The sequence below is a fragment of the Gavialis gangeticus genome, unplaced genomic scaffold, assembly GCF_001723915.1.
Source record: "Gavialis gangeticus isolate Ggan-Ray unplaced genomic scaffold, GavGan_comp1, whole genome shotgun sequence".
Taxonomy (NCBI): Eukaryota; Metazoa; Chordata; order Crocodylia; family Gavialidae; genus Gavialis; species Gavialis gangeticus.
In genome coordinates, this window is record NW_017729024.1 from 154,950,412 (window position 1) to 154,961,354 (window position 10,943).

A 10,943-nucleotide genomic window follows, 5' to 3' on the forward strand; every position below is an offset into this window, starting at 1 on the left:
TCTACGAGGTCCCTTCTGACCCTACTTCTATGATTCTATGACTAGGCCCATGCTGTCTGCTTCACCCAAGAAGGGAGGCATGCTTTAGTGCCCTCCCCCTCCCCCCATTGCTTTTGGCCTGATCCACTGCAGACATGTGGCTGCATTTCCAGAATAAGAAGTGAATGTCTGTTCACTTGCTTATCGGTTCAATCTATGCAGCTTAGGCTGACCTGCGAATACCAAACTGATTCAGCTCCAGGCGTTTTGACTGTCTGTACGTAGCCATAAAGAAACCTCATTGCATTATTCTCCCAGTTCTAAATTTAAGCCTAGAAATAAAGATGTGATTAAAAAGTAAACATACTTGGAATGTATAGGCAAGGACACTTTCACTCAGCCTGTAGTATTCTCTCTGATCACCACTAAACACTTTTCTGCATTGTCCACCAAAGCTTCTAGTATGAATTACATTTCTCCTCGTTTCACCGGTAATGGCATCAAAGCTGCAAGACAGGAAACAGTAAAGATAATTTATTAAGGCAGTTGAGCTACTGAGTACAAGGAACAGTTAATAAGATTATAGAACTACAAAAGCTATTATAAGTGAACATTGCTATATTTGCAGATTAGGATAAAAGGCTAATTTTACATAAGAAAATAGAGTACTCTTTATGGGCTCTGCTGTTGCAGAACTGTACCATACATAATATTTCAGAAAATGAAAAGTAAAATGACATTCTTGATTTTTCTCAACCATAATGAACACATGACTTACTGCTAACTCCAGTACATTTGTATCTATGGCAACTGCTTAGGTCTAGCTGTAGTTTTCCTGCATTTCTGTATCCTAGCTGAACAAAGATCACATTCAAGGAAACATGGCTGCACTAAACAAATTTAAAATATAATCATTTTATTATGCTAACATTATGTTATGTAATGGAGATCTGCAAAGAATATGGATTTCCAATGCTAAATGGTCAATAATGATCATTGTTGCTATGCATGTAGTTTGAAAGCCTATCTTGCTCTAATCGTGTCTATAGACAACTGGCAGCATTACCACACATTTTTAGTTGAAATGAAAAGTTGCAGGAGTGACTGTATTTAAAACTTAGCTTAAAATAAAGAATGCAGATGAATGGTTGTATTACAATAGCAAAATAATGTTGTCAAATTGTAAGACAGCTCTAAAACCCCTTAAGAGAGGGTCTTAATTTCTTTGCATTAGTGGAGAAATGAAAAGCTACTATTATGAGGGACATAATAATGAATTAGGTGCAAAAAAAATCATAGCATAGACCTGATTCTCTACTGCCGCGAAACTTTTTTAATTACCTACACTTCTGCAAAATGAAAGAAAAACCTGTTTTTTAAATCCAACTGCATTCTATACACGCATTGCAAAGGGTATGAATGGTAATTTGAGACACCAATCTGAAGAATTAGGCTCTTTGCATGGAAGGCTATGTCACATAGGACAACATTTTACTGTCACCTCTACAACTGCAGCTCCCATTGAAGTCAATGGAAGTTAAATATGCAGCTGAGGACAGAATCTCTCCCACAGTGGCAAAATCTATGTAGTACTCCAAGCATCACTAATGTAACTAGCCAGCCAGGCTACACTGACAATGGGATGAAAAGTGCTAAACTCCATGCAGATGCATTGCTGCCCTCTGTTACGTGGAATGACTGGCCATAAACAGTTTAATGTAGGTAGTTTGGAACCCAAAGGCCTTGAGATCTCAGGCTGAATGTTCCTCGGCTCCATATGGGGAGTGTATTTAAGGACCATGTTGTCTGTATTTCTACAGCCAAGGGTTGTTTAAAAGCACTATGAAATTGCAACTTATGTAAAAATGAAAAGGAAGCTTACCCTGTTCCTGTAAGTTCTGAATTGGGAGGTGTTTTATCTATATCACAAACTGTTTTCCCTTCTTCACATCGATCTTCATCAGCACCATCTTTTTCACAATCCTGGTCTCCATTGCACACAAGAGAATTGCTAATGCATTGGCCTACAAGCAAAACAATTATTTAGTGCAGGAGTGTCAAATTTGCGTTGTTCCCTGGGTTGGATCTAGAGCAGGGGTTGGCAAAATGCGGCCCAGGGGTTCTTTGCAGCTGCCAGGCCATTCTATCAGGCCCACGGGGCCCCTAAAAAATTTCAAAAATTAATATTTATCTGCCTTTGGCTGCCTATCAGATGGCCCTTGATGGCTTGCCAAAACTCAGTAAGCGGACCTCCTCCAAAAAGAATTGCCCACCCCTGATCTAGAGCATCAGGCTCTTCTCTGGTTGGATTCAACCTGAGGCATATAATGGCAGAAGCAGCCGCTGAGGGCCAGGTAGCCTCTTGCTGTGATGGAGGTGGTGCAAGCATTGGTGGACCAAGCGGGGGCTGGTTGTGTACCAGGGCCCCAAGGCTCTGGATGCTGCAACAGGCTGCTCCCACCAATGACCAGCCCCACAAATTTCCTGACCCGTTTGTCACCTTGTTGGGAAGATGGAGTGGCTCTGGACAATGAGCCAAAAGTTTGACACCCTTGATTTACCTTACTTCAAAGTAAGAATGCTGGGTGCTTCCTATGTTAATTTAATTGTAATAGTATATTTTGATTTTAGTTTGATATTCACAAGGTCAATCTATTGTGAAAGAAATAAAAGATTCAATGGCCTGGCTCTGGAGTAGCAGAATTCAAGTCTGGCACTCAGTTTCTCACTCTCTAAGACAGTGAAGAGCATGTTTTCAAAAAGTGTGAACTAAACTGCAAGCCCAGAAAGCGGTGCTGCGTATGCTGCATTTTGACATGCATGCATACATTTCAAGATGTGTTTAGGAGTGCTTGGGTTCATATATTTAGAATGCAGCCATTAATTACACATTCATAGACTGCCCCTAATTTTTTCTCTGCTTTGACCTATTGTACTCCACTGAACAATTCTGGCATAGGGGTATGGTCAGCTGTAACAGTTATCCCAATATTGAAGCTATTTCTGCGTAACCATCTACTGCTCTGAGGGCGCATCTACACATTCATCAATGTGCCTTAGATACTGCAAATTTAGTTTAGTACTTCCTTAATAAAGTTGTAGTCACAATTTTATGCACTGTACCTTTTGCCCTTCCAGGAATTTTACTGAATAAATCAGCAAAAGCTTGGATTATCTGAGCCAATTGCCCTTGTTGACTTGCTATAACGTTTTATCCCATGGGGACCCTTCCCCTTTCCATGACATACTCTACTCCCTCTCCCAAACCCTTCCTTCTCCAGGAAAGCAGTTGCTAGGAGCCCCTCTGGTTCCTACCATAACTTTAATAAATTGACGTGAAAGTTTTGTTTCTCTCTTCTATGACAAGGCCTCAGCACTTCACAGTTGACCAGGCCTACCTGGCATACTATGTGAAATAGTCCCTGCCAGCATGTCAAAAACTTACTCAAGGAAGTAGGCAACAGAACCAATGCTCTTTGACCTACCTGGAACTCCTGTTCCCCAGCATCTTTATAGTACTGCTCCTGCTTCACCTATTCCTCCCTCAAATTATCTCCTGCTACCGTGTTGCCCTTCTGCTATTGTTCCTTAAGGGAGGCTGCATACTGGGAGGGAGTTGCCCCCTCTTTTGACTGTCTCTCTTCCCTTTCGCATGACATCCAATAAACCCCTTGGAGTGCGGTCATAGACTAACTCAAAAGGCGCACACCCCAGAGATGCCTGGGGTGCTTCTTTGACAGTGAACAGCAAGGGAGGGGGGATCAACAGATCCCAGCATTGCGGATCCTCCTGAGTGCGCTGTTGAAGCATTGCCTTAAGTGTCCCATTGAATCGCTCCACTAAGCCATTCTTTTTGAGGATGACAAACCATTCTTTTTGTGTGCTTGAAACAACTGGAGATATTCCTTGGGTGTGATGCCCAGGTGATATAAAATCTCTTTCTTCACTCAATCTTAATCCTGAGCATCAAGGTGAGACATTGCCCAATACACAGCCTGGGCCTACCTGACCAATAGTACCTCCAATTTGGCTGTCCCCTTAGTCTTAACCAACCCTGTACTGACTGCAGCCCTCTTGAAACTTTCTAATAAAGCCTCAGGATCATCCTGTGATGTCATTTTTGGAACTCAAAAGTCCATTAAATTCCACTGAACCATTTCTTCCTGTTTCATCGATTGCTCATCTATGGCAATTTGCCAAGCTGTTTGTTGCTGCTGCTGCTGTAATATTTGGGCTACCAAATTCAAAGTCTGCTGAATGGCCTCTTCACCTGCAACTACCTCTAACTGGGGATCCATTACCACATCTGGGAGTAAGGTCAGTTCATGGTTCCCAGCCAGTGCACCAATTTGCCACTGGTATGCATTATAGGGCCTTGGTCCCCTCTTGGCCAATGCCCTGCTCACTGGCAATGACAGGGTGGGACCTAGGGTGTGTCACCCGGGTATCCTGGTAAATATTCTTTCTTGCCTGCCATGATGTTATCTTGTTTTACTGGGAGCCAGTTTTCCTGCAGGTGACCCCCCCTCTAGGTCCACTGCCCTGGCCTCTTCATGGGGCTCCAGCCTTCCCTATGGGGACTACTCCAGCTTATCACTTCTGGAGTACAAGTTGATGTTAGTATCTTAGCAGATGGAGATGGTGTCTGTCCAGGTTCTCACCCATCCCCTGCTACCTCACTCCTATCCTGGACCAGAAGCACTGTTCCTTCAGGCCTCCAGATGTTACTATGCTCTTCCTTCACAATTCAACAGTCTTTGAAAATAGCCTGTGCTAGGGGTCAGCCTTCTGGCATAGAGCCCTCCCCACAATCCTCAGTGGCCCCTTTCGGGATAAGCTAACTTAACAGTCCTTCTCAAGGAACAGTCTCCAATCCAAAATGGAAAACTCAATAAAAATGTAACTAAAATGCCAGCTGCTGCTGCTTCTGCATGCTCTGAGATACTTCCTTGGGGCAGTTGCTTCTTGGCTGAGCCTTTTCCCAGCTTGGCCCTTTTACATCATCAGTCCCAGTCACCTGGAGGTCAGCTGGCCCTCTGGCCCTTCACTGCTCCAAGCCACATTGTTGGGGACACTTCCAGACAAGCTGCCATGTCATCCCTATCACCGAGCCTTCTTCAGACGGTTTCACAGTCCTAAGGCAGAGTCCCCCTGTGACCCTCTTTTGGCCCTACAGGGGAAAAGGTGCTGCTGAGGCTGGTGCCCCCAAAACCGGATCCCTCCCCACACAACCATCTTCCCTGGTTGCATCTGACTTGGGTCCAGTTTCCTTACAGCTGTCCTCACTGGCACCTTCCATTTGCTATGGCATCCAGTGCAGGCAGCCTGCATGGTGCGGTGCTTCTCCGACCCCCACACAGCACAGCCAGGACAGCTGCCACATCCCCAACTGCCTGCTTGCCCTTTCTGGAGAGTCCCTCCAATGCCTTCTTTTCCCTCATGTCTCAGATGCCCACTGGTAGCCCTCTTCAGAGTCAGAAGTACTCCTGCCAGTCTGCTGCACTCCAATCCAGAGAAAGACATTGCTCCAGAAGTGTTGTGCCTGAGCTGGCTTTCTGCCCTCATTCACAGCCTTTGCTGAGGTGTGTGACAGGGGTGGGTTATCTCTTGGGCCCTCTCCTCCCCAACTACTCTGCTTTCTCCCCTTATAAAAGTACTATCTAAATGTGCAGTACCTAAAGTTACTGTGCAGTAGTGCCGGCACATGGTTATTTAGTGAAACTTACTGTGCATTAGCCTAATAACACTGCACAGTAGGCCACTAGCACGGTTTTTGCTGTGATATGCTACTGCACAGTGTTATTAGGCTAATGCGTAGTAAGCATCTCATATAGATGCTCCCTGAGTGACCCAAACCACAGTAAATTTCAAACTTTTTTCCAATTTTGTCAAAAAAAATGACAGCACTTTAGCTTCTCTATACCCTTCTTAAAATGTACTGCCCAGAACTACACACAATAGTCCAGCTGAGACCTAACCAGCACTGGGGGGTGGGAAGGAATCAGTCTTGGTAAAGCCAGGTACTAGAATATACCCATGCAGGGATCAGTGTGAATAAAATATAACTTTCTGCTATGTCAGCCTTAATTAATAGTAATAATTTTTAATATTTTGCAATGTACCTTCCCACTGTCTACTTTTCAAGGATAAAATAATTGGGTTCATAATTCTAAATATCAAAGAATTAAAAAAAAAAGTAACATAAAGTACCTGAAAAACACCTGAATCTATCCCCACAGCCATCCTCTGTTGGGCATCCTCTTGTGGGAACACACTGTTGTGTTTCAAAGGCATCTCCAGCACATGGGTTTCCCCCATATTGACCATAAACAGCTACTGTTCGTCTGCGAATCTGAATGCAAATCCAGAGAAACTATTAGAAAATGTAAGCCTGAAGCAGAAATAATAGGCTTCATCATAACTGCTCTACCAATTTTCTTTTGTGATGAACATGTTAACAAACAGTTTGCTGTACTGCAACATAACAACAAACTGATACAAAATAAAAGGAAGGAGTCTACTAAGTTGAGAACTCTTCTACAACCTAGGTGCTGAATGGAGTCAGTTGTAACCGCATCAACCGTTTCAGTTTCATTTTGTGTTTCTAAGTGGTGACAATCACTCTTGGAACTAATCTATCAAAACTGAACTAAAACAGCCTTCACTCCCAAAGGAAACCAACTGCAAAGGAATGTTATAACAATCAAACCAGACATTATGTATTTTTTCATCTCATGAAAGATTCAGGTTTGTTTGAAGGCTTGTGAGAAGAAAAGTTCTTAATTTGATCCCATCCATCTATCCCTTTGATTTCTCAGAGGCAGTAAGGCACATTTGCTTCCCACATGAGAAGAAATACCAAAGACAGAAAGTACTTTTAACAATATACCTGAGTTTTAGTACAGCCATCGCATTCAGACCAGGGGCCAAAAGGATTCCAGCGACAGTGGACAGGGGAAGGACTGGTTGGGTTTTTTTGCATTGTTAAAACAAAAAGGGAAAAATCTGTCAGGAATTATGACATCACTGCTGGAGTCAAGTTTTCAGAGAGGAAATTTTGTTTAAAACATGGGGTTAAAAACCAGTGAGATTCATTTAACCTGCAGAAGGAGAGTCAAACCTTCCAGCTCTAATGTCTATGAAATCTATGAAATGGTCAGGCTACAAGTCAGGTAGGAGGCACTTTCCCTGAGGAGTCATATGCTAGCACTGACCAGACAGAAGCCACCCAGCATGAGCTAGATTGTGCCTGAAGGGCATAGCTCTGTGTCACAAGGCACAGAGAGGCCAGGTTGCAGTAGGAGCTTAGCTAGAGTTCTTATGAAGCACTTCAGGTTGTGGCTGCTTATCCGTTCCTTTCACTGACTCAGGACCAGTTTTTCAGGCTTGGTCAGAGAAGAGTAAAGCAGTGCCCCACACTGTACATCAGTCATGTCTATGTATCTAACTCTGTATCAGATACACTAAACATACATTTCCCTCCTTGGCATGAAATGTTTTATACTCACCTTGAAAAAACTGGAAAGAAGCCTGCGATTTCCACCAGGAGGAAAATCTCAAAAACCTGAAAAAGAAGGCAAGACAACAGACTTGCTTTGTACTGCTTTTTCTTTGAGTGTGTGTACATGCCCTGCCTGATTCTGCAGTCCTTACTCCAGCCAAACTCTTTAGTAAATAAATAAGAACATCACTCCTAACAAGGGTCTCAAATTAGCATAGTCTCCTCCACTCCCTTTTCTTGTCTTTCTGCTTTCTTGCACTTTTGTCCCATTACACACTTCTCAGCCAACCATGAATGAATATTTCATTGGATTCAATGTGTGTATTTCACTGGTAGAAATTCACTAAGTGATTGTCTTACCTTCATTTTAGGAGAAATGCTCCGCTACCCAGCAACTGCTGGGGAAGAAGTGTGCCTTGGCTAGGGGCAATTCAGCAGCACGCAGAGTCTGTCTGTCTGCCTCTGGCTCTTCTGGAGTCTGACTGCCTTGCTGTGTTGCTTTTTTTTCACACAAGGGCTGAGTAATGCTAAGGAATTTTAATTTTAACCCATCTAGTCCTCTCTAGGGATAAAAAGAGCCTGTTCTTGGAGCAGCTCAGTCTCTTAAAGACAGACAACTATACATGTAGATCAAGACTTGGCTGGATTTGCACAAAGCTGTGGGAACAGCTCCTTGGAAGAACTTAGCTTCCTTTTCTTATCTTCTGTCACAGGGTCACAACTGAACAGCAGTTTTCAGTGATCACAGGCCAGTTTTCTTCTCATCCAACAAACCCAGAACAGCTCCACTCCTTAGAAGCAGCTTTACTCTGGCTTTAAACCTGAAACAGTGGGCGCATTTACATGAGATGCTAAATGCGCAGTAGCCTAATAATACTGTGCAATAGCCTGTCATAGCAGAAATAGCACTAATATGCTACTGTGCAGTATTATTAGGCTACTGCGCAGTAGCATTACTAAACAGGCATGAGCCGGCCCTAATGCGCAGTAGTACCAGTTACTGTGCACTGATTTAGTACTTGTTTATACAAGTACTAAACTTAATATGCCATATCTATGAGACATAAATTAACCTCTAGACGCACCCAGTGAGGTTAGGTTCTGGCCATAGGTCTCTGATAAGCACTATTCCACCCATCTGCTCCTGCTTTCATACTCACCACTCCCTTGTTTATACAGGAAACCCTCGCTATTTGTGGGTTTGGCATTCGCGGTTTCAAATATTCATGGATGCCGAACCTGCATCTTAAATATACTTACAGGGATATACTCCTTGGGAGCTCCGCGCCTGCCACTGCTGGGCTCCCGCCACCGCCCCGGACCCCTGCCACCACTCTGAGCCCCTGCCACTGCTGCTGGGCTCCCACCATAGCCAGCATAGCTGTGTTCCCCACCCCAGCTGCCAGGGGCAAGCAGTGCTGTATTCGCGGATTTCACCATTTACAGGGATCTCAAGAACGTATCCCCCGCAAATGGCGAGGGTCACACATAAGGATTGCATTAGCCTTAGCAACATACTGCAGATCCCCTGGTGAGGCTAGTTTGAGGTCATCCCCAGCAGTCACTCTTCATAACAAGGCTACAGTCTCAAGAGCAGCTATGGTGGCACATCCTAAACTGGCTTCACTGAAGCATGCTCACAGAAACCAGTGAATGGAGCATACTCAGGAACATGCAGTGTAGGCATCCCTTTCTCTCGGTCTCGACTCTCTTGCCTGAATTCCCTTTTACTTTTCTGTTCTTTTCTTGCACTGGGCTCTGTCCTCTTCAAAAGCTGCCTCTAATCCAGTATCACCATCAAAAAGCCACAGCTAGGAAAATGTCCATTGATTTATTTTTGCAGAAAGTGGGTAAAGCTTATATGAAGTCAAAACATATTCCCCTTCAAGGAACTGCTGGGATGATGCAGGCTATTTTGTACACTTGAGTGCAATCCATGAGAGAGAGAGCCATGTAATGCCTGGTGTTTTCTCTAACTGAAGATACTTGGGCACTGCAATCAAGTCACCCTTTGTTTTTTTTTTGATAGAATAAACAGATTGAGCTCTTAAAGGCCATGTTTACATGGTACATTTACTTTGGTCCAGAGCAGCAACCTCAACCAAGCCATGCTGCTCCAGTTGGGCTATCTTTGTTTCTGGGCTACGAGCTGGATAACTGGCATTTTTGTCACTCAACAGTGCTAGTTAGTCTATCCCAGCAGTTCTCAACCTTTTTAGATGCAAGGCTCATCTTGGGGAATGCCAGCTCTTAGTTTTTTACTAGTTTTTGACTAAAAAAATAATAGAGCAATTCTTCTGTTTCAAAGATCTCAGATCACAACAGGTCAGGATCTTTTTGGACACTAATGACTCCTATTTAAAATCTCTGGATTTATCTTGTGAATTGTGTGAGTTTTTTGCACACCTAATAGTGCTAATATTGTATGACACCCTGTAGCACCCTTAAAAGGATCTTGCGACACCCTGGTTGAGAATCTCTAGTCAAGCAAAATGCTACACAGATGTAACTACCTGGCTTCCAATGTAGAAGGCAGCTAATACAAAGTAGCACAGGATGTTCAAGGATGCCACTTTGGAGCGTGTATTTAACAGGTATAATTTACCTTGTATAAATTTACCATCTACATGTGGCCTAAATCAGAGGGGCCAGTTTGTGGCAGGCATCTCACAGGAGGCATGGGGAGCCTCTGTGTGTTGTATGCAACAGATCAGGGAGGAGACAGGCAGCACAGTGGCAGATAGGGCAGGATGCAGAGCAGCAGATCAAGCAGGGAGCACAGGGCAGGAAGTAGAAAATAGAGCAGCAGATTAGGCAGGAGAAAGTGATCAGAGTGACACTCAGGGTGGGCATGAGGCTAATTTGTGGCAAGCCTGCCATTGGTCTAAATCATGCCATTTCTTTAGCCCTTTGTCAGTTTTGCTGATATTTTCTGCACCCTTTCCAGTTTTTGAGCATCCTTTTTAAAATGAGGACAGACAAAGCATACATGATATTTCAGTACTGGTCTCATTGGCTGCCTATACATTTGCTTGGAGGTGGGGAGGGGCAGAGGAGGGGCGTTTTAATTACAGCAGTTCCTGGAGAGCTGCTTTAATTAAAATACCTTGTTGTCATGTATATTAAACCCCTTATGGGTACATGTATACGCCACGATATTTGCCCTTTCAGGCACTGCAACTGAAAGAATGAATAACACTTTTCCACCAGCAAATTTCCAGATCCGTAGGGAACCTTAGAGGCAGATGACATGGCTCTGTGGGCCAGACATGATAAAGTATCATTTTTCACAGCACGCTAGTATGCCCTGGCATGCCCTTTGGGGATCACTGATCTAAGGGCTGTATTAGCCTTAGCATTGTACTGGCAGCTTATGCCAAGGTGCTTATCTGTTAAGACCCCAAAGTCCCCTATCTGGTGGGTATGGCCTGTATTCCTTGCTCCTGGATGATTTCTTTTTCAG

General features: G+C 43.8%; 1 protein-coding gene across 1 annotated transcript in view; it reads right to left on the bottom strand.

The window, feature by feature from the left end:
- C7 (complement C7) overlaps positions 1-7,985 on the bottom strand; it is a 69,182-nt gene extending 61,197 nt beyond the window's left edge. The window contains exons 1-6 of the mRNA XM_019517920.1: positions 7,841-7,985; positions 7,488-7,543; positions 6,869-6,941; positions 6,190-6,331; positions 1,862-2,003; positions 347-485 (exon numbers count right to left, since the gene is read on the bottom strand). Of these exons, the coding sequence (XP_019373465.1) occupies positions 347-485; positions 1,862-2,003; positions 6,190-6,331; positions 6,869-6,941; positions 7,488-7,543; positions 7,841-7,846 (558 nt within the window). The 5' untranslated portion in view covers positions 7,847-7,985. The remainder of the gene's footprint in view (positions 1-346; positions 486-1,861; positions 2,004-6,189; positions 6,332-6,868; positions 6,942-7,487; positions 7,544-7,840) is intronic.
- Between the last annotated feature and the right edge of the window lie 2,958 nt (positions 7,986-10,943).